General features: G+C 39.1%; 1 protein-coding gene across 1 annotated transcript in view; it reads right to left on the bottom strand.

The window, feature by feature from the left end:
• The window catches only part of frem2b (FRAS1 related extracellular matrix 2b), a 72705-nt gene extending 48357 nt beyond the window's left edge, over nt 1-24348 (bottom strand). The window contains exons 1-2 of the mRNA XM_079611218.1: nt 19243-24348; nt 16535-16624 (exon numbers count right to left, since the gene is read on the bottom strand). Of these exons, the coding sequence (XP_079467344.1) occupies nt 16535-16624; nt 19243-24259 (5107 nt within the window). The 5' untranslated portion in view covers nt 24260-24348. The remainder of the gene's footprint in view (nt 1-16534; nt 16625-19242) is intronic.
• Between the last annotated feature and the right edge of the window lie 429 nt (nt 24349-24777).

The following is a 24777-nucleotide window of genomic DNA, read 5'->3' as shown; positions in this document are numbered from 1 at the left end:
TTCACAGTCTGCAACATGCGCTAAATCCCCTTTAGTTGCTTGTAAAACTCAAGGTTACGAGGACAGCGGTGAAAAGTGCTACATCTTGGGCAAAGGCGTCGACTGATGATTAGACAAGTGCTAAAGACATGTAGCGTTAATGACATCTATTGGCTAATCATGAATAAATGAATAAATGAATAAATGAATTGACTGAATGAAGGAAAAAGGGGGCTTCACTTTACTGGTGCAAAAGCCTGTCCTTTCATTAGCTTTATCCCTCATGGTCCATAAAGCCGTTCAGTGCTCCTCATTCATGCTATGAGTACTGGTGTCATCCAAAAAACTAGGAAATCATGCTTTTAAATACTTTTTCAGATATTGATTACTTTTCAATCATCTTCCTCTGCCGTGAGCTGTTAACCTCACCAAATGGATCACGGAGTCAGAAAGATGAACGTGAGAATCAGTGTGATTCATGGACATATCATTCAGACCAGCTGAACTGAATGGTGACCAAAACAATGGGTCAGACATCTCTACTAACACACAAAAGAGTGCTAAGGCAAAACATTTTTTATTATCATTTACTTGTTTGTATTATTTTAATTTACTTACTTATTTTGGTCTGTTTCTTGACCAAACAAAAGTATTGTTTGGTTTCTTTATAAGAATTTGAATATAAAGTCATTAATTATTTTAACTATTGTTGCTTTTGATTATAAACAAAACAAAACAAAAACAGTACAATTATTTAAAATGATGTTCAACAGGAAAAAAAAATAAGTCATACAGATTTGCAACGACACGAGGGCAAGTAAATGATGACAGAATTTTCCTTTTGGGGCAAACTATTCCTTTAAGAAAATTCAGAACAAAACTAAACTGTGCTTTTCTTTTCAACTGAATGCTTTTTCAGAAGAGCCACTTAACATTAAATAGCTAGAAGTCAGAAATTAGAATTGATTTGAGGCAACAGAATGAAAGAATGGCGTGACATGGCTCAGGGCTTTAGGAAGTTGCTCATAACCACTCCAAGGGGTTGAGCCACTTCTCTATCTTTCATCTCCCCCTGTACTTCCTCCCAGTCATTACACAGATCTAAAAATTCCCTTATCCCGAGGGGAGGTGGAGGTGGGGGCAGGTGGGTAGTGCTTCACGGGTTATCTCCCAGGAGGAGATGCTCAACAGCACCGGCTGCTCACACCTCCCTCCCCTGAGATACTTGCATCTGACTATCAGCACAATGCCAGAACATACAAGGCAGCTTGCATGCATTAGTGTGGGCTATAGTGGGATCCAAAAGTCTCATAATAAAATAAATAAATAAAAATGACACCACGGTCAAAGATCGTGCAGTCCAAAACCAACATTTTAAACACTTTATTCCATACTGGACAGCACCACAAAATACCTAGGCCTACATCTTTATATCAAGAATTTGGATGGGATCTCATTTTTCTCCAAGCTCTCACGACGGTACACTGTTCTGATGGAGCTCTATGGTGAGGTGAGCTATCAATTTCAGACTGTGTCAGTGAGTAGGAGGGTGAGAGAGAGAAAAAGAAAGATAGAGGGAGAGGGGTGGTGGGGTGGTGGAGGAAAGCTTGTCAGATTCAAGTCAAGACACCCAGGCCCTGCGGGATGGGACTGCGAGGCTGCAGCTTGGCCCTCGCTGTCAGCAGATCCTCAAAGACAGAAGCAGGAAGGAGGCGGTGAGAAAGCGAAGGCCAGAGAAGAATTATGCAGCCTGATGTATTGAGTGATAGTGCCAGGCTTACAGATGCAGAGTGACAGCGTGTCTGCAGCACTGGGGCATCCGAAAGAACAGCAAACAAGGTCTTTTTGTTTGCAGGATATTACCTTTGAAAACCATGACTGAGGCCCACAAAAAATAAGATGAAAGATTGGCTTTACCGTGAAGAGCATTCATCCTTACATTGCCACCATGAAAACTGTATCACTGGCTTGACAATGTATCATATACTGTGTCACAGTTGTCATTCTGTGATTTTTATAGTCTATTTTAGTGCTTAGCCTAAACATGTTTGGAAATGTTACCAATTATGTTTGGATATATATATATATATATATATATATATATATATATATATATATATATACACAGCTGTGGTCAGAATTATTGGCACCCCTGGTAAATATGAACAAAGATGGCTCAGTGACACATTTGTGTTGATTTTGACATTTGTTTTGGATCGTTGTCCTGATAGAAGATCCAACCATTATAAGATTTCTAGCATAAGCCATCAGATTTTTGACTTTTTATCTATTGGTATTTGCTAGAATCCATGATACCATGTATCTGAACAAGATGTCCAGGACCTCCAGCTAAAAAATAGCCCCACAACATTAAAGATCCAGTGGGATATTTAACCGTGGGGATTTAACCAACTTTTTATCCCTGTTTGCACCCAAAAAAAGCAATTTTTTAGGGCGTTTTCACACCTATAGTTTATTTTGTTCCGAAACAGGGAATTGATTTGTTGCATGCATTGCACAATGCATTTTCTTCTTGGTTCGGGTAACTTTCACAAGGCAACCTTTCAAAGCATACCAAAATGGATTTATGCAAGTCACATGCGAGTACAACTGTCCTCTTATTGGGCAGAGTTTCCTCCATGAAGATGATTAACAAGTTTGATCCATGAGCTTATTGTGGCTTTATTTGTGACTGTGAGACACGCACAGGGGTTAAAGTGGGACGGAACGGATCGGCGTTCCGGCACCTCAGATAAATTAATAAATAAATAGATGAATTAATATCAATGATAGCGCGATGGTATTGATGATAGGCAAACACGCTTTCCGACGTTATGTTCTCAGTCACGGTTATCCTGTCTGATTTGAGTGCATCTACGCCGGTTCACGCATGCAGACAAAGTCCTTCCTCCCCTCCCCGCTGAACGCCAGAATGCATGAATACACTCACGGTGGTTGAGTGTGGTAAAGTTAGTTTTAGGTTTGTTTTCCCTTGCCACTGTTCTACAGGGTCGGCAGTCTTACAAAGATATCAATAGCAGGATTAGTTTTAACATTATGTAACCATTGTATATCGACATGAAAGATTAATTCAAAACAACCGTGCGTTAATACTGCATACCTGAGAATGCTTTGAAGTGTTTCCACAGTGCATGATGCCTAAGGGAACGTCTGCCAATTCAACCAACTGCGGTAAACGTAGCCTATAATTTGTATTATTTAAAATTACTGTTAACATTTTTAAAAAGACGTTTTCAAATTCCAAAGCTTGTAGAAAGTTCCTATTGGCAATACATTAGGCTACAGCTTTCCTAGCAGCCTTGAGTAAATGAACTTGTCTAAGAAAATAATTCATAAAATCATACAAATATCAGTTGGGCCTATGTTTACTTTCTTCACTGACACAGAGAAAATTAAAAGACTATCAGTTCACGAGTTCAAACTTATAAATAAGTCAGATAGAATAAATGCGTATGTGGCGTGCTGTCCGAGGAGAGGGCTCTAGGCTCGGTATTCGGCCCGAACCCAGAGTACTCCCCCCGTATTCCTGACTGAAAGAATAAGCCAAGAGTGAGGAGTCGGGGTGGTGGAGGGATGCTGAAAACTGTCAAGGAATGTTAGGTGAGTTGACAGAGTGAATATATGGTTAAAAGCTATCAGGTGTGAAAGCTAGGCTATTGGGCTACTCAAACTCTCCTCCTCACTGCATTAGGATGATAGAGACACATTTCCTCTTCCAGGCAGATTTGTAACATCTTTAGTTGATTGCAACTTCTTAATTATTGCCCTGATTGTGGAAATGGATATTTTCAGGGTATTAAATGGGTAGGAAATGGATATTAGCTACTTTCTATTTTGTGAAGCTCAACAATCTTTTGCTGCACATCAGAACTATATTCTTTGGTTTTACTCATTGTGATGAATGATTAAGGGAATTTGGCCTTTGCGTTTCTTCATATTTAAACTCCTGTGAAACAAGAAGTCATAGCTGGACAATTTCATGGCGTGTTAAAATAAAGGGTAAATATTAATGCGAATACACTTCAGAGATATTGTACTCAAAAAATTCTAGGGGTGCCAATAATTGTGGCCAACGTGTTTTGGAGAAAAACATTTAGTTCATTGTGTGTGTGTGTGTGTGTGTGTGTGTGTGTGTGTGTGTGTGTAGTTGCGATTTAGCAGATATTAATTGGATGATAATATGCTTTAATACGTTTTAAAAAGTTATAATGTATGCATTAAAAATAAATATGTAATAAATACAGTTTGATGGGTTGAATCAAGTCGAAATCGCACGTTAAGGTAACAACTGCAGGTTAGAGGTTACCACATTTTAGAGTGCATAAAACATAAGAAGATATTGATTTTTTTTTTTTTTTAAACCCTGCCCTACTCCATACTTCAATAGCCAATTCCCGAGGCAAAACAGTTCTTGAGGTGCACTGGCATGGAAAAACTGAACCAGTTTAATAGCTGGTTTTCTGTAAACTTTTGGAATGGAATGTGCAGCCTGGTAAAAACTCGTCTTCAAATCCTTTACTGCAAGAGCAACATCCTGAGGGAGGGAATGACGACACTAAAATAATCCGGCGGGGCAAGCCTGGACAGAATGGGGAGAATGTGTGTCGGGCACGTGAACCCGGACAGAAACCTTGCTACTGCCAATACATACACGACACGCTGCTGTGAGCAAGTAAGACATGCTGTTGCTCCACAATATAGCATACACGAATTACCCGTAGCAGATCTATACAGGTGGAGCCGGGGGAGGTGGAGGATGTCTGAAAACGCCCTACAACTGCTACAGAAAATGCTGACTAAGTATATGAAGGTTAAGCAGCGAGCTCGTTGGCTACTGATACAGCAGGAACCAATCAGCTGTTCCCTATAGAGAATTGATTGTGTGATTGCAAGAGGATTGAGATAAGGACCTGCACCATCTAGAGTTTCATGACAGAGCTTTATATCCAATATCAGCAATTACCGCTAATTTGAAAAAAAAAAAAAAAAAAAAATCCTCTAATTACTGGAAATGCCTGATATGGTGCCAATATATTGTGTCATTAACATTACCAGGACTATCAGCAGCAAAATCTCTAATTTACAATAGTGCTGGGCTGTATACCGGGTTATACCAAATACCAGTGTTTATTTTTGTTATGATATGAATTTTTAACAACGCTTTAACAACGTTCGGAATGCGGTGCGACGCGACACTGTTTGAGGGTCCCTTTCCTGTTGCACTGTGGTGAGGGCACAGCTGTATGTTCAAATTCAAGTTCAAGTTCAAATGTATTTGTATAGCACATTTAAAAACACAGTTGACCAAAGTGCTTAACAATGTCAAGATACACACAAATAAGTAGGCTATGTGTTACTAAGCGTGACGGTGAAGATGGATAAGTTAAACTATAATTGCTGTCAAATTATATTACAGTGTTTCCTAAACATTGGTTTAGCTACAATATCAACACAGCCTTTTGGAAAATCTATTTGTGGTTGGCATTGATATCATTGAATAAACATGAGCACTGCACGTTTCAAAGTCAAACTGCATTTTTATATGAATGTATCTGAAGTGAACTGACGGTCTTTAGAAAAGTTTCGATGTTATTTCAATTTAATCTTTCTTTATCTTTCCCGATAAAAAAGAGTTTATGAGTGCCACGCTGCTGTGTTTACAGTCATTACCGGGGAAAACGCTATTTCTGCCACTCCTACTGGCACCTCTTTGTAAACAGCCTTGCAAACCTGTAAAATAGGGCATTTTAAGTCAATCTACTGCATTATTCCCTCTCTCAATCAGTAGAAAATGTGGTTAATACCTAGTCATGCTTGAGATAAAAAATACCGTCATATACCGTGAAACCGGAAGTATTTTTTAGAAAAATACTGTGAAATGGATTTTTGGTCAAACCGTCCAGCACTAACTCAGAATCAACATTATATTGAACAGTTACACTATTTGTCAAGGTTCCTACTTGAGATGCGCTATATCCCCCAGTGTTAAAGTATTAAATTCACGGAGAGGCAAAATAACAAATAAGTATGGCAGTGGAGTTCAAGCAATGCTTTCATGACCTGCTGGCCTCATGTATTTGTAAGCAAGCTCCACTGCTAAGAAACATAACTCCCACTCTAGAGTACTGAAGTTACTGCTGTGCAGAAGAAGTGTGCAGAGGAGGATGAGAGAGCGCTTGTTAAATCAACCAGTGTAGTGCTTGTTACTTCTTTACGGTATTTACTTTCTTATATAAGTCTATATTTCCAAACAGTGGACATGAAAATGAAAGGGATATTAAAATCAAACCACTTCACATTTTCCTGTGAAACACCGATGTGCCGATCCAGGAAAATAATAATGACACACTTGTGGGCAGCAGATGTTACCTGTATATGGTCTATACTCCACAACCAGATATGTGTCTATAATGTCAAAATCACTACTTACACGGCCTGCCGTCAACGAATGCGCTGAATAGCACATGTTTTTGTCTACGGCCCAAAATAGGCTGCAGAGATTTATGATTGCGCTTATCCTGTAATTATGAACGACTTTGCTCTAATCGCTGGAGGATCTCTACCACTGCTAACGCACCATTCTGCAAAGCCAAAGGTGGTATTTTCATTAATAATGGAATGTGAACAGATGAGAGAGTGGAAAAAATATGCTGATCTATGCACATCCGTTGTGAAGATGAAGAATAAAGCCTGTAAGAGACTCTCTGACCTGACCGGTGCATGTATGAGCTTGTTGTCTTCATAGCACTTCATGGCATGTGGTGAAACATAATCATTTTGCTAACCTGAGATTGGAGCGAGGTGGTGTTTCAGAGATGAGCTGGAAAGAGACCCCCTCAATGTCAATGGTTATGAATGAACACAAAAGTTTTGGGTTGAGCGACCAATGCTTGTGCGGGTTTTGGAAGTCAACGTAACCTAAACAATTCTTTAACGCTGCCACGCATGCCAATTTGTAAAAAACAAAAACAAACAAAAAAACACGTTCATTATAGTTCTCAATAGACCTCTTCTCAATATTATTAACTCGTCTCTATCTTAAGGTCATGTTACAAAAACGTTCAAGCTGGCAGTTATAAAACCTCTCATTAAGGAACCACAATTAGATCCAAATAACCTAGCAAATTACAGACCCATTTCAAATCTTCCATTTATGTCTAAAATACTAGAAAAAGTTGTGTCCACTCAACTGTGCTCTTTCTTGCCAGAAAACGATATCTATGAAAATTTTCAGTCAGGATTCAGGCCACATCATAGCACAGCACAGCTGGTTAAAATTACAAATTATTTACTTTTAGCTTCTGACCAAGGCTGTATCTCAATACTAGTTTTACTCGATCGTAGTGCTGTGTTCGACACTATAGATCATAAAATACTCTTAGATCGACTTCAAAATTACACTGGTGTTCAGGGACAGGCATTAAGCTGGTTTAGATCGTACATATCAGACCGTTACCATTTTGTCTATTTAAATGGGGAAAAATCGAAGATAACGTCAGTAAATTATGGAGTGCCGCAAGGATCTGTATTAGGCCCTCTGCTATTCTCAATGTATATGCTGCCACTTGGTAATATTATAAGAAAATATGGAATTAGTTTCACTGTTATGCTGATGACACTCAATTATATATTTCATCACGACCAGATGAAAACACTAAATTATCTAAATTGACAGAGTGTGTTAAAGATATAAAATACTGGATGACGTATAATTTTCTTCTATTAAATTCAGATAAAACGGAGGTATTACTGATTGGTCCAAAAAACTGCACACAGAACCTCTTACAATACAACCTTCATTTAGAAGGATGTTCTGTTACTTTATCCTGTACAGAAAAAGACCTGGGTGTTATACTAGACCGCAACTTGTCTTTTGAAAATCATATTTCAAATGTTACAAAAACAGCCTTTTTCCACCTTAGAAACATTGCTAAGCTACGTAACATGCTATCTGTTTCTGATGTAGAAAATTTAGTTCATGCATTCATGACCTCGAGACTGCATCCTCAGTCAAAATGCAGCTGCTAGAGTTCTTACTAGGTCAAAAAAAATATGATCATATAACATGTTTAGCTCCTGTGTAAGGGATCTTCTATCGCCCTACAATCCATCACGCTCTTTAAGATCGCTAAATTCGAGGCTTCTGGTCGTACCAAGGATATCTAAGTCCACTAAAGGAGGGAGGGCGTTTTCACATTTAGCTACTAAACTCTGGAATAGCCTTCCTGATATGATGCCCCAACGCCTGTGAAGAGACGACTCGACGCCTGTGAAGAGACGACTCAACGCCGGCGATATGTTATGCCCTAAATTAATACATGATTAACTAACTGTATTTTTTCTATGTACATTTCTGAAATGCATTTTCTGTAAAGCTGCTTTGAAACAATATGTTTTGTGAAAAACGCTATACAAATAAATTTGAATTGAATTGAATTGAATAGTTATAGTTATTGTGTATTATTTTAATTGAACTTATTGTATGTATATATATATATATGACAGTAAAGAGAATCAATGCTATTTTTATACTTACAAAATTGCATTCTCAAAAGGCCTTGTGTAGCCAGATGTTCACCATTCCTGCTGTAAAAGTTAAAAGTAAAGTAATAAAATAATTGAGGAAGCACCCATGCAAACTTTTTGCATTGTAGGATTGTAACCTATACTTCTTTGTCTTGAAAAATAATTATTAAAACATCTTCACTGGCTGCTCACATTTAAAATAGCATGAATTTAGTGAGCGGATAGATACAACTACATTAAGAACAGACAAAAAAATAAAAAATTCTAATCAATGCACCGCAGCTCTTATAATAAAATAAACAACAAAGTTGCAGTATTAATTCATACTTTATGGGCATTTTCCTCTTACACAAACAGAGAAAACAAGCATCCCTGGACTCCCTGGACACAGGAGGTGAAAAAAAAGATGGTTAAGTGAGAGAGAGACAACAAGACGGTGTGAGAGAGAGACAACAAGACGGTAAGAGAGAGAGGGAGAGAGAGAGAAAGAAAGAAAAGGCAGGAATTGAAAACAAAGAGCAAGGTGCAGGCGGGAATCTGTCAGTGGGGACGTCTCCTCCACTGACTGAGTGAGTGGATTAGAGGTTGGAGGCAGACAGCTTCTCTAAAGCTCCACAAACAACCCACAGGCAGTGCTAGAACTTGTGTGTGCTCAGGTAAGCTCAATTTCCAGGGGCGGAGGAGAAGAAGCAAAGGAGAAAATGAAAGGGAGGAGTAAAGGTGGCTACACAGAACAATTAAGTGAATGAACATGCCAAAAACTGGCCCTTAGGCCTCCATGTCATCTACTAAACAAAAACCAGATGATGTATCTTCATCCACACAGTCTTGACCACTGCCGAGGGGAATCTTTAGGTTGAAAGGTGAAAGAGTTTGCTGGGTTCATGCCAAAGAAAAGCACAAGTTTCCACTCTCTGTTAATCTCCATTCAGCAACCTGACAGGTCTCACAAATAACAATTATTGCCACTTTCGTCTCCTATTTATTCTTCCTCAATACCATTTTTCAAGCTTAGCAGCTGCCTTTATTCAAACTAATGCAAAAAAAAAAAAAAATTAAGAATGTCTGATAAAGAGAGCATTATTTCTCCAAAAGGAGGAAACCAGGCTTTTGTAGTCTATCTCAAGAAGATTAAATGAACCACTAGATTGTGTTTGTGAAGTGTGGGACTTGAAAAAAAGTTGAAGAACTTTCACGAGGTGCCTTCAGGTAACTGCTATTTCAGCCTATAGATGTTCATCTATTACTTGTTGACTAAAACTGTATACACACAGAGGGAATTGAACAAGACAACAGTGCTTATCCTTTTAACTTTTTAAGTGAACTAATTTTTATTAAATCAAAACCACCTTTCTATTTTTTTCTGCATTGAGGGCTGTGAGATAGTATTTCCCTGTAGTTAAAGGCAGGGTTGGCAATTTCAGAAAGGCTAGCAGTAGCAAGCTAGCTTGAAAGAGTAAGATCCCACCCCTTCAGAGCATCTCCAAAGCCATGCCTTCTCTAAAAGACATGAAGGTATACAGCAAAAGTGTCATGAGAGAGGATGTTAAATTACCTCATGTCTCAAAGCACATAACATTACAATAATAATTAATGTAAACAACTTACAGAGCTCTTACTTGTACCACCTGACTGCTGTAGATTTGTGTAAGCCATGATAGTGTTGTTGACATAGAAAGGCATTTGAGTTTGAGGACGTAAGCAGCTCCGGGTAGAACGTCACGGGTTGCCATCTCGTAATTGCGGTTATGACATGGCATGAACGCAGCTAAGCTTTTGTTTTGCTTCAGGAGGAACTGTAAAAGGCGTCTGCTGTTTGTTTGTGTTGCATATTTTGCTGTATTTTATAATAATAATTTTTTTTAGTTTTTTTTTTCAGTGTTTCTTCATCATCTAAAGCATAATATCTATTAGCATCTTCATCTTCTAGCCTACAATTTCTGGCATGTTTTGCCAATGTAACCACTTCCACTAAGATCTGGAATCATCCAAAAACCATCTTTGGATCCTTTTGTAACCACCTGCTGATATTTGTGTCAAAGTTTGCAAACTTAATCATCTTTTGGGAGACTATATTATATACAATTATATTAATCATTGGGAACATGAGCCAAAGGGACAACTAAACTGAAGAATCTGCCGGCAAATAACAGCATCGTTTTGAAGGGCAATTTCAACTCCTCTCATAAAATTATGTTAATTAATTACTTGTAATAAATGTAATTTGGCCTCCATTAGAATAGGAGAAGGGCAAATGCTATTGGCAACAAAAACATTTTAACAACAATTAAAATGATTCTTAAAGCAAATGCTGATACTATAACAGTGGGCATACACATGTAAATATAAGGTATTCAATTAGAAAGACATTTGATTCAGTTCACTCAAAGAATAACATACAGTATGCATCTGAGGTATAATGCATTGCATTTACTGGATTTATTCACTTATACACACCATATGTATTGTATATGCATCTATATGTATATGGCATGTTATGAGTACTTGATATGGCATGTTTTACCGTGTTATTTTGAGCCAAATTCCTATATGTGCAACTTATTTGGCTAATAGACATGAAATCTGATTATGATTCTGAAAGCAAGCCCTCAGACGAGTTGACTGAGAATACTGATGTTTTTTTCCACTACGACTGGCTAAATTTCCCAATAGCTCAAGCCTATGATTAAAATGTTTTTATCTGAGAAGACAGATACACTTTTAAACACAGCAATGCCTCATAAAACAAACTGCTTAATCTGACCACACATCTAGTAGCATTTTCTCGACTTTATTCAGCTTAGCCTAAATAAACCCTATATAAACCCAACACAATCTCTACAAGCAACAAAAATGCCCTGTTTTACAACCTGTTTGAGCTGTACTGCAGCTCACTCCCCTTCTGTTGCATTAAGATGAAGAATAAACAGTCTTTTGGATTCATCTCCATTTTCCCCCCTCTTACTATACAAGCACAACCTGCAGAGTGATTTTGGCTGCTGGAACATGACAGGATACAGCTGTATCTGAGCACTCACAATCCAGTGTGGTTGCCTGATACACTGCCTGTGAAACAGCCGCAGGGGGTACCTGGGGAATTTAGTTTGGCTGCCACAGTGGCTCTCATGCCTACAAATAACATCAGCAGCCTGGTGGACTTGCTATCAGTGATCCAGTATTAGAGTTTCATAAGCACACAATTCCAAAATTCAATTCTCAAAACTGACCCTGCATCTGAATATGCGTACACACGGTATGAAAATAGCCTCAAAATAAGTCAAATAAGTAGGGAATTGTGATGCATCTAATGACTAACACTAATGAATGGTTAATGAAAAAACTCCAATATGATTAAGGAGACAAGATGACCACACTGAAGCAAAGCCCTGTGCTGGTTTGGAGATTTGAAGCCCACAACATGTCTTTATGCTCATCGGTTCACCTGGTGGGTACCATTTTAAACATGTAAGGCACTCTCTTTCATGGGGAGGAACATGAGTAACTCACCAATAAGCAAATGTGAATGCATACTTGAACTGCACAAGGGTTTAGGGGAGCCTCTAGATCTTATCAAGTCCATTTCACAGACGTGTCATTAAGGTGAGGACAAATTCTGTCCATTTAAGGAGGTGTACGTATACCATTAGGTGCACACTGCACATATGGATAAAATTGATCAAAAGTTGACTATAAATTGACTTTAAAGGAAAAGTTTGGTATTTTACACTTAAAGCCCTGTTTTCAGGGGGGGTGGGGGGTGGGGGGGGGGTGCTTCCACAGAAACCAAAAAATCTCGGGCCAGCAGCATGTGTCCAAATTTCAATCTTAACCGTTCTATTTCATCAGAAACTATCTGAAAACAGGGCTTTAAGTGTAAGATACCGAACTTGTCCTTTAATAAATTTTTAATACGTTTACTTTAGCCTATGTAAAATAATAAAAATATCGATTTCAAATAAATGCTGTTCCTTAAAACGTCAAAAAATCCAGAAATAAATGTACTAGTTTTACCAAAAAAAAAAAAAAAAAAATAAGCAGCACAACTGTTTTTAACATTAATAAAATTAATAATAAATGTTGCTTGAGCAGCAAATCAGCATATTAGAGCGAATGCTGAAGGATTATGTGACACTGAAGACTGGAGTAATGATGCTGAAAATTAAGCTTTGCTATCACAGGAAAACATTGTTTTTAAAATATGTTAAAACGGAAAACAGTAATTTTAAATTGCAACAATATTTTCATTTTAACTGAGCACCACAAACAAACAGCAGCCACTATTATTGTAATGTTATGTGCTTTAAGACTTGCGGCCATGTCTCGTGATGCTTTGCAGACTCTGCCCTGGATGTGAGCATTCATGTGTTTTGGAGGAGGCATGGCTTTGGAGAGAGCGCTCTGACGGAAGGGTGTTATCTTATTCTTTCAAAGGAATAGCTATTACCTCTCTGAAATTGCCTACTCTACCTTTAACCTTAGGCAGACAATGGAGTAATTTCCATTAAAGGATAATTCCGGTATTTAACACCTTGAGTCTATATTGTAGTTTGTTTTGGATGAACAAGAGTGGTAGACAAATTTTTTTTGACAATGGTTCCTCTCTCGAGTTTTTTACTATAAAAGAATTGGCCATGGACCCATTTAACATTGGAGTCAATGTGCATGTCCGAAAATGTCATTAAAACAACCTTTAACATTAGTTTTCAAAACTGTGCAACTCACCGAGTGATTAGTGATGTTTGTTGATGTTCCAGAAACAAAAAGTGTTGCGAAATTCAGTTTCTGTCGTGTTTTATTCGTTATTTTGTAAAATCCCATTGAATTCTGTTGAAGGACTGAGTGCTCGTTAATATCAGGTTAATATAAATGCGCTACCGGAAACGGAAAGGGGGCTGTTTACATTTGGTCGATGTAGACTTTTTGCTCGCTTCCGTTTCTCATAAGGCTAGCGAGCAGAGCAACTGTGCTCCGGGAGAGTAAGCGAAATAAACAAACAAAACCTTCATTAATTGTTACTTGTAATATGAAGTTGAACTCGACTGTGACCGTGAGTGTCCCGCGAGACATAAACATCGGTTATCGCCATCAAGTGGTCGGGAGTGTGCTAACGCTTCAGATTCAAATATTGAGCGGAAGTTACACGGTTGTGAAGTGTCTGAAAAAATAGTTCCCCTATAGCAAAATAAACGGATTGGAATCATATATTGCAACGATATATTGTTTATAATCATCAACGAACACCACTAACCACTCGGTGAGTTTAATAGTTTTGTAAACGAACATTATTGGCTGTTTTAATGACATTTTCGGACATGCCCATTGACTCCAATGTTAAATGGGTCCATGGCCAATTCTTTTATAGTCAAAAACTCGAGAGAGGAACCATTGTCAAAAAAATGTTGTCTACCACTCTTGTTCATCCAAAACAAACTACAATATAGACTCAAGGTGTTAAATACCGGAATTATCCTTTAACATAATTTCCACTACAGAATGGAACTTAAACAAAATACATAATTAACATTGTTGTGATGCTGTCGAAATGCTCATGATGTTTCAGAAAATTACTAAATTCTCCTGCAATTTGTGAATATACACTATTGAGATGAGATTATGTTTCAGAGTTTATATAGTAAACTCAGCGCTTATAACTGAAGAAGCACAAAATTCCTCAATCTTTTGACAAGCAGGAAAATGTTAGGGGAAAACAAACAGCCATAAGACAAAATGAGGGCATCTTGAGCCCTTTCTGAAAGGAGTGTATGACAACATTCAGCAGAATCCCATTGTACAATTGCCAAACTTCAGAAGACACACACACCTCGTGCCAACTTCTGATAGACAAAGGCTCTTTGTGCCAGTTAATTGTGCCAGTTAATTGTGCCAGTCAATTGACTCAGCAAATGAGTAATCTAATTAGCATGCACGCAGAACAACAGCAGAGAATGTCAAATTCATAAAAAGATAAGTCAATAATCATCTTTTATGCTTTTTTGCTTTAAAGGGATACTTCAGGCTTTAGAATTAAGCTTTGTATCAGTAGAAAACCTGTAGTATTTTCGAATTATGCTTTCCTCCCTCAAAAAAACGTAATTTTGTCTCATCTGAGGATTTTTTGGCCAGAGGCTAAAAACTACAGCCAGTAGTAGTAGCCAGTTTACGCATGTTTTCAACCCGCCCATAGAGGGTGGGATCTCACTCACAGAATGTACAAATAGTGTCAGCCATCTTTTTTTGGAAGCTAAGCTAACAGGCTCTTGTTCTGTGGAGAAAGCTGAGTAGTAGGTGTTGCCATACATCCTTTTTTCCGGCCGTCGAGATCGTCCAAAATGTCCAGGATTCGGCTTTTGCTTTCTGCGGTCGCCATTCATTGTTTACATGCAAACCTTTTGTTTCAATCTAACTGAATTCATTTCGATTGGTGAATCTGAATGTAGTGTTTACATGAACGCTAAACAAGTGATCGGTTGTTGTGCGTTTTAGCATTGCTAAGAAAATCCACGCTCCTCCCTGAGAGATACGAGACCGGTGCGTCTCACAGGTGCCGCTCATCAGTAATCACGCCACCGGCCTCGCGCCGTTCTCCCCCGGCCCTCAGCCTTGTCCTGCTCGCCACAGTAAACATAATGAATGGCGACTGTAGAACGCAAAAGCCAAATCCTGGACATTTTGGGAGATATCAAAATCCTGGGCAGACTAATCACAGAGACTCACTAATAGCTTAGCCTTATTGTTTAACTGCGCTCTCTTACCGGTAGGCGTGGCTTGGGAGTGGCCTCGTAGGGCAGCGAAGCAAGTGCATTCTGGGAATTGTTGTCTTTCATCCCCATAAGCCAAAAATACATTTTCTGGCTTTTCTCAGTCTAGAAGGCTCCAAATTCAAAAATAATTTCCCATTTCTACTACCTAAATGACCCATTTTAAATACACGTTCATCTTTCCAGAGGTGAAGTATCCCTTTAATGATACAAAGCAAATGATTAGCAAATGAACCTACTCAGGAAGAGTTCAAACTCATTCTGCAGATCCGAAGTAAGCCACGCGAAACGCTCCGATTTAGTCTTCTGCCAACCTCTTAAAATATTCATATATCTACATTCCCCATACAGAACCAAGCGAAATGACGCTGGTTTTCACCAGATGATTCCACCGTGGCTACAGAAGATTGGGAGTTGGAGGTGAGAGCATCTCTTCAGAAGAGAAATTGCACCATCACAATACAGCATGTTTCTTTCTAGCCATGGTGAAGGAGAATAGTGAATAGGCTGTCAGGAGGGTCTCGAAACGTAAAGTGTCCTCAAAAGCCCACTAAAAGAAGCAATCAGCATTTGCATATGTAAAAGTGGAAGCCTTTAATGTTTTCAAGTGGGCTGTGTGTACAAAAATGAATTAGGGAAGACAGGTAGGGCCATGGATTTACAAGAAAATCAAATAATGAAGGCATGGATTAGCTTTGTAAAAATGTGTCAGAGTTTCAAACAAAACTATCATACAACTTACTCAGCGTTACCTAATTAGCCTGACAATGGCAGTCATTAAAACAGACAGTCATCCTACTCAAATGATATTATGGTGGCTAAATTTAGACGAAAGCTTTCATCGCACACATGATCTTCAAAGTGGAACACTTGTTTCTAGCATATGAGCTCTAATTTTATTTGGCAGTCAAGCAATAAGTCCTTAATTGCATTCTGGGTACTAAGTGCACTTGGTGGGCTTATAATTGGACAATTTCATTCAACCTATAAGTGAGAGTCTGAGACTGAAAAATGTTTTTCAATAAAATGATTAAAACTCAACCAACGTTTTCCAGCCCAATATGCCAATGTGTCAATCAAAAGACATTCCAGACAGAACTAAATCGTACAGATTCTAGTTATTGCTATTGCAGTCACACCTTCACAAGCACTTTGTGAAATGAAGGATGATGTAGATAGGAATGCACACTTCTAGTCATATTTTAAACATCCTGAGGCAAAAATAATAAATAAAAGTTGAAATGTCTTACCATTGTCTTCAATGGAAAAGTGGAATGCGTCGCTTGTGGCATTGTCTCCATCTCGAAGCACGTAGCATATATGCATGTCATCAATGTCAGCTGAAGGAGAAAACATTCACACAGATAAGTAACTTTTTTAAACTATATTAATAAACTAAGTTGTGATGCACTTTATTGCTTTATATAGATACTAAATAGTTCAAGATCCATTGTATTATGCTTTTTTTTTTAAATGTCAGAATCAATTCCAGTAATATATTTTTATAATGATCACACACTCTGATGCAAACATTTCTATATACAGAATTATATATAGCAATTATATTATATTGCAAGGATTTGATATATATATATTATAATAATATATTTATAATAATTATATTGATATATATATATATATATATATATATATATATATATATATATATATATATATATATATATATATATATATATATATAATATCTTCAGCTGTACATTAAGTGTCTTTTCTATACCTAAAAAATACATAAGTACAGGAAGCAGGAGTTTTCAAACTTTTTAATGCCAAGGACCCCCAAGTATATTGAAAATCCCAAAAATATAAAGGCAGCTATAGAGGCTAGGTGACTAATTTCGACTGATATTAGTAATGTGTGATATTAAAAACTAAACAATTGGCATATATGTTGCCATTTACTCCTGTCTTAATGTAATAATATGTAATGTACTCCTTAGGTACTAATGCACTGCACACACTTTAGGGCTAGAAAAGGTACAAAGAAGAACTCCTAAATGTAAAATCTTTGCACATTTTTCCTACAAGTGTAGCCATCCCAAATGGCCCACATGATGTGAACTCCACAGGAACTATTACCTAACAGCTAACAACCCATATGTCAAAGTATAGACTTTGAAAAGGTGAAAAGGACCATGAGGGCGCAGGGTTCCCTTTAGGACAGGGTCTATATGAACCAGGTTAAAAACCACTTTAAAATAAGGGCATATTGTCCATCTTCTCCTGCACAGAGGGTTGCAGGCACCAGACTGTATTATGTCTGAGATTCGTCAGCTGGGCTGTTTTTAATTTAGAGTGAAAAAAAAAGATATGGCACAAAAGCCATAGTACATCAATTCCCTTCTGAGTGAAAGGAGCCACAGAGCAGCAGGTCTCCAGCTGGCACCCATCTATCAATTTCTCCATCACCCTCTCTTGTGCTCAAACTTTAGAGTGCATTTCATGTATTTGTTTTCTCTGAGAGGGTGTTACATCCACAGCACTAGCCTATATTCAATATTTGATGTCAAAACATTTCTCTTCAAAGTGGTCAGCTCATAAAAATGTAAACCCATCATTTTCAAATGCCCGCAAGGGAGCAGCAACTTTATTTACTGTCAGTAGCCCACACCAACACCCCCACCCCCAACTGTGCTAAATTCCCTTGAAATACTCAAAGAGAATCCTCAAAAAGGAGCTTATTTAGAACAGGGAAGCACAGTGGCAAGTTGAGCATGTCCCCTGCTAGTTTTGACATTTACAACTTTGTACAACTATACTAAGGCTTTCCTGATACGCCTGAAAGCTCAGAAAGCCCTTTATTGTAACTCGTTGACTTGTGTAACACGGTTGTATAACTGTTTGCTTTGTACTATCTATTGGTGGAAAAAGACTTGTAAATTATTGGTCTTAATTGATGCCAAACACATCTTAAAATAGATACTGATGCTATTCTTCTGATTCATTCTGGGCACTTTTCCAGGGCTTTTCAGGACAATCACCCCTCATAACATGGTTCAGAACATTGTAAGACAGTATACAGTATAACAGTTCACCCAAAAAGGAAAATTGTCATCATTTATTAACCCTCTTATCCAGGCTGCTGTTCTCCAAATAATAAAAATGAAAGAAACTTGAGGCTGTCAAGCTCCAAAATTGAAAAAAAGAAAGAAAAAAAAAGAAAAAAAAAAAACCCAATAAAAGGGCTCTATACTGTGAAACTATAGGCATACTGTGTTTTCGTAGTGATGAACAGACTTTTTCACTAAAAATCCTCTGCAATCTGCAGTAGCTCTCAAATCAAACTCAAAGCATTGACGTCAATGTTGTTTGGTAATGAGACAATCCACAGCATTGCTAATGCACCATTTTTCTCATCCATATAGACTTACTCATAAAGTGAGGTTTTATTTTTGGGGGACAAACTGATTAAATTTAAGTCTGCTCCTACTATTTTTATGCAATAAAAAACAACCTGAGAGGATTTGCCAGTCTTCCAGGGTTGCTGGTCTGTTGGTTTTAGAGGAGTTGTGGGCATTTTTCTTCAAGTCAAGCCAGGAGACAAGCTGGCAAAACAACTTTGGCTGGTTTAAGCATATATATATATATATATATATATATATATATCATCAAGATAGGGGGTTCTAGAAGGAGTTGACAGCCTCATTCCCGATTCACTTTTACTATATGGAAATGAGCAGCTAAGATATTCTTCAAAAACTTCACCTTTTGTGTTGTATGGAAGAAAGAACATCTTTTGGGTCTGGGACGGCATGAGGGTAAATAAATGATCACAGCATTTTTCATTTTTGCATGAACAATCCCTTTAATATAGTATTCTCACATTAATGTTAATCCAGTATTCTCTCACATACTATTCTGATGCATTAAGCATTTATCTACCATTAAATGTTTTAAATTAATATAACCTATTGCATTAAATTAACATCACAAAACTTACCTTGGGTAAATGTGGTGATAGTTGCATTGCCTTTTCCCAGGTTAATGAGATAGCCATGTTCAGCACCCACAGTAATTTTATAAGTCACTGCTCCTTGAGGGCTGTCTCTATCCTCTGCCTTTAATGTTTTACTGGTGATTAGGAACCCAAGGTGACCAGTAGGGAGAATTCTTATTGTTGTGCCACCCTTATTAGTCACAACCTGCGGAACTCCGTTGTCCACCGAAAAAATAGTGATTTTCATCATCTGGGGTTTGCGAGTTGCATAAACAGTGTCAGGGAACACGTAAAAGTCTGTGTGAGTTCCGTCGGTGACCGTAAATGAGAAGCTGTCAGAAGAAGACTCGGTTCCATCGTGCTTGTAGCGGATCATGTTTTCATTTAGGTCCTGCTTGGTGAAGAAAGTGACAGGTCGGGTGTTGTTAAACAGCAACTTGCCATGAACAGGCACCTGGGTGATTGTGAACTTTAAAAGCTGGTCGGCTGTATCACGGTCCTCCACTGTCAGCTCAAAAGGAGTGATTAACTTATTTTCGCCTTCATTAACAACCAGTCCGTGAATGGTGACCACAGGCTTTTTGTTGTCAACATCCGTAATGGACACACGAAAGGTGCGGAACACAGGGTTGTAACCATCAGTCACCTCAAACTCGAAGCTGTCCATCTTCACCTCATCATCGGCAGTGTGGATGTAGTATATTTTATTCCCAGCTAGTTGAAGCTGAGTGAACAAACTAATGGGCATCCCTGGTACATCAGAGCACTCTAAGTGTCCTCGTATAGGGGCACGAGTGATGGTGAACACCAAATGCTCATCAGGGCTGTTAAGATCACTGGTGCTGAGCAGGTCAGTGGTTAGAGTCACCCTTCCTCCTTCTTTCAGAGAAACACCTTTGCTGATCACATCAGGGAACACCATGTCTATTCCACCCACAGTTACATAGAAGTACCTGTCAATCAAGGGGTTAATGCCATCAGTAACATCAAATTTGATAAGGTCACGAACTCCCTCTTGTCCGTTGTGAATGTACATGATCATATCTTGGTCAACATCGTTTTGTGTGAAATTCATTCCAATGGTTATGTTTTCAAGTGTTCCAAATGGTGTTCGCTTTTGTAAAAACCCTTGATTTGGACCATAACGGATGATGTAGGTCAGAGTGCTGTCTTCTGTATCCAGATCAGTTGCTTTTAAAACTTTATTGTTGATTATTTTCACCTCTCCTATCTCTATTTCAAGGCCATCATTAATCGCCATCCTTGGCGTTTCATCGTCAACCAAAATGACCATAATCATGACGGTTTTCTCCACTGTGAATTTGCCGTCAGTAAGAAGAACTTCAAAACTATCCTCTGTGTTTTCTGAATCATCATGCTCGTAGACAATACTTGAAGCCTCTCGTATCTGATCAAGAGTGAAATTTGTGACAGGAATAGTGCCTGAGGTTAGCTGATTGAGGATATATCCATGTTTCGGAGGTTTTGAAATAATAAACGTGAGCTCACCCGCTGGAACATCAGCATCAGCGCCATTTAATATTGGAGTGTCAATCACAATGTTCATGCCTTCCATCACAACAAACTCTCTCATATGGATCTCTGGCTTTTCGTCATTGGATGGGATTATCACGATTGGAAAAAAATGTCTCTCTGAAAAATTTATCCCATCTGAACACCTGAAAGTAAACCTGTCCTCGACTGGCTCGACACCTTTATGAATACTTTGCACATAATAAATGTGGTTTTCCCGAATGTCTTTGATGGTGAAAGCACTAATTGCAATCCCTGATCTGGATTTCTCAGAGCCTGGTGCAGGGGAGATGTTTTCTACGTATCCTGAGGTGGGCTGCACAATAATTGTGCAAAGGAGGTCATCATTAGGGGTGTCAATGTCATTAGCACTAATATGCGAAATTTCGATAACGCTTTTCTCACCCTCCACGACAATGAATCGGGGCCCCACGAAGACCTCAGGGGCCTGACTATCCAATGGCAGGATGGTGACCTGCACACGAACCCCTTTGATTTTATTTCCCCCAACTGTCCATTCATCAGACATATCAGTGAGCGTCAAATTAAAGAAGTCGAGTTTTGTTGTCAAGCCAATTTCTCCACTACTATGTGTATACACTACCAATCCACTAATGATGTCCGCTTGAGTGAACCTATTGGACGGCACACCATTCACTAATATTTCACCAAACACTGGGGGTTCCTCCACGATAAAGGTCAACCTGAGGTCATCAGTGTCCTCGTCTCGACCCTGAATGACATTGGTGGTGATCTCAGTCGCTCCGTTCTCCAAAACATCTATGTAAGAACCGATAGTGCCCTCTGGAAGACTGATGGTTGGTGCTTCATCATCAATAGGTTTTACATTGATCCTGACTGTGATTGTGACAACGTGGACACCGTCACTGACATCAAGCTGGAAGAAATCACTGGTTGACTCATCACCGTTATGTATGTAAGATATTCTGCTTTTAGATATATCGTCCAAATTGAATGAATTCCCTTTAGTCATATCAGTGAATGTGTACTTAACCTGACCGTGCTTTGGAGGCTGGGTGATTGTAAACAGAATCTGTGTGCTGTCCGTGTCTGCATCTGTGGTGTCCAGCTCAGCACGTGTGATGACATGCACCCCTCGTTCTTGCAGGGTAAAGCCTGTGTTGGTGATCTGGGGAGGCTTGTTGTCAACAGGCTGTAAAAATATAGTGAAAATTCCATTGACACTGTTTCCCGACATGTCCTCGACTTTGTAATGGAACTGCACCACATGTGGAGTTATTCCGAGCTCTAGATCAGGAGGCTTGTAGGCTATCTTGTGATGGTTTATCTGTGCCTGAGTGAACTCGGTGACCTCTGAGTTTGGACTCTCAGTTAGAACGATGCTTCCCAGAATGCCAGGGCTGTTCTCATCTGTGTCAGTGGGTGGCTGGGTAATTGTGTACTTCAGGTCCCTGTCTTCCGAGTCCAAGTCTGTGTAGCGCAAGAATTTCTTTCGAAAATGGGTGAGCTGGTACTCGTGGACGGTCACTTGCAGGGTGGTCCCGGGGTACAACTCTGGGGGGATATCATCAATGGGGAGAACTTTGATGATGAAAGAGTTCTCACCTGATTGGTTCGGTGGGTCATTGTCATCTTGCACACGGAAAACAAACTGGTCCATGATGGTTTTTGTATTATGTGGTCCGACATGCCTGTAAAAAAGCTTTCCTTCTGTGATGTCATACTGGAACCACTCGGTCACAACTTTCTCATACATCTCGTCCTCAGCATTGAACCTCCATGTGGATGGATCCTCTGGTGCATCTGATTGACGAAGTATCACTTCTCCGATATTAGAGGAGGGAGGCACAATGATGAATTTGATAGTTGAATCCTCAGAGTCTATATCTGCCGCACTAAGCATTAAAGGAGAAATGGGTATCATTTGTTTTTTAAACAAAACTAAACCTGTGTTGGCATTGATTATGGGAGGTTCATCATCAGTTGGCACCACTGTAATGGGAAATAGAAACTCAACTTCATTTTTGCCATCTGTCATTCTGAAGATGATATTATCGCTGTACGTATCGCTGCCATCATGCTGATAGATGACGCTACCTACATCAAGATCTGCTGGGGTGAAAAATTTTCGCCTGGACCCCAGAACTGTGAGCTCTCCATGGCGGAGCCCATTAATAACAGTGATTTGGACGTTGTCTAAATTGTCCTCATCGCTAATTTGTAGGTTTTGTGAGCTGGACAGTGGCCTGGACTGACCCTCATAAAGCAGTTGTCCAGTGTTACGGGTCACAACCGGTGCTAGAGTGTTCATGGGCTTAACCACTATCATGAACGCAAAAGGGTCTGATATAGCCCCCTCAGTGTCTACAACTTCAAATTCAATTTGGAAAATTCTCTCTGCATCTGAATCAACAGAGGGAGCCTTATAGGCTATTTTAAGATCTTTCAGGTCTGCTTGATAAAAAGATGTGATGGGCAAATTCCTGTCATCTGTGCTTACAATGTAGCCATCCTCAAAGGACAGCGGAGAAGTGATGTTAAAGATTAAATCATCAGGATTAGATTCCACATCCTCAGCGGCAAGCATGTCGTGGGTTATAGCTGTCATTACGAACTGGTCGACTTCCATCATCATCATTGCTACAAAACTCGGTTTAGGAGCTGTGTTTTCCTCACCCTCTTTTATAAGCACCACAATTTGGAAAAACTCTTGTTTCAGTACATTCACTTCTTTGTCTTGTAACTCTAAATACATGGGAATATAATCTCGGTTTGGAGAACGATGTGCAAAAGTGTGCTGATAGCGAATGTCCATTCTGACAAATTCATCACAGTTCACTGGTTTGCCTAATTTTCCATTATCAACCAGCTTTCCATACCTGGGTAATGAGCTGCCACTGGCCAGAGATGTAACTTTACACAAATGAGCATTTCTATCATAAGTAAACTCCAGGATTTTCTTATCAATAGGATTACTCACTCCAAGCAGTTTCTCTACAACTACAGGCATGTGTTTGGTGAGAATCTCAAGCTGAGTGAAAATCACCTCCACTTCCATCATAAAGGGAATGATGACTGTATCAGTCTGAGTATCATATCTGAGCTGAAGTCTTACTCTGTCTTTTGAAGGGCTCCTGGATCCAAAATGCGAGTACTTTACATCATTGGGACCAAATTCACAAGGAAACTTTTTCGGGGACAGCTGTCCTGGTCTCTGTGACAGTGGGTCATTATCCAGAACTGTTATGGTGCACTTGTCTCCGGGCTGAACTTGGATAACCAGATCATTGATTGGATCAATATAAACAGATCTGCCGAAGGGAACTCGTATTCCATTATTGGCAACAAGAATAGCATCCTCTGACAGTTCAGATCTTAAACCGTAGGTTAATCCCAAACTCTCAAATCCCTGTGTAGATGCATGGCGAATCAAAGTCAATATAAAGAGAAACAAGTGCACATGACACGCTCTACGTTGCCGCTGCTCTGTTATACTCCAAGCCATTTGTAATGTGAGCCAGAATTACTCATTCACGTTCGGCACAATCCGTGGCAAGATGAGAAAGTGGGAAAAGTTAAAGCGCACAACAGAAAAATCTCCCATTCGCATCCGCGCAAAGGTGCATCATTCTCCCTGAGCAGCTCGCACTCTGAATAAACTTCATGCCTCGCGGAGCCGTGCGAGGGAAACCACGCCCCGCTCTCACGCTATTGACTGAACTTTACGATGGAATTCGTTCGGGGAGCTCTGATTGGTCGCACGCACTGTCACACAAAGGCAAGCGGGGACAGATCAGCATGTATTCAGAAAGAATGACTTGTTGTGGCGTATTATGGCAAGCCGTATTAGCATTCCTTCCTTTAAATTAACTAGCCTACTATCTATTATTATTGTAGCCAACTTTAAGTTTTTCATCTGGGTATATTTTGAGCAAAAACTGTGTTTTTCTTTTTCACGACTTCCTGTCGAAACGAAAACCTGTCAGAATTTTACAACGTTTAATAAGCCTGTATGTAATGTAT

The sequence above is a fragment of the Phoxinus phoxinus genome (genome assembly GCF_949152265.1).
Source record: "Phoxinus phoxinus genome assembly, chromosome: 4".
NCBI classification, from domain to species: domain Eukaryota; kingdom Metazoa; phylum Chordata; class Actinopteri; order Cypriniformes; family Leuciscidae; genus Phoxinus; species Phoxinus phoxinus.
The sequence above is the reverse complement of the archived record's forward strand: the minus strand, read 5'-3'. Positions and strand labels throughout refer to the sequence as shown.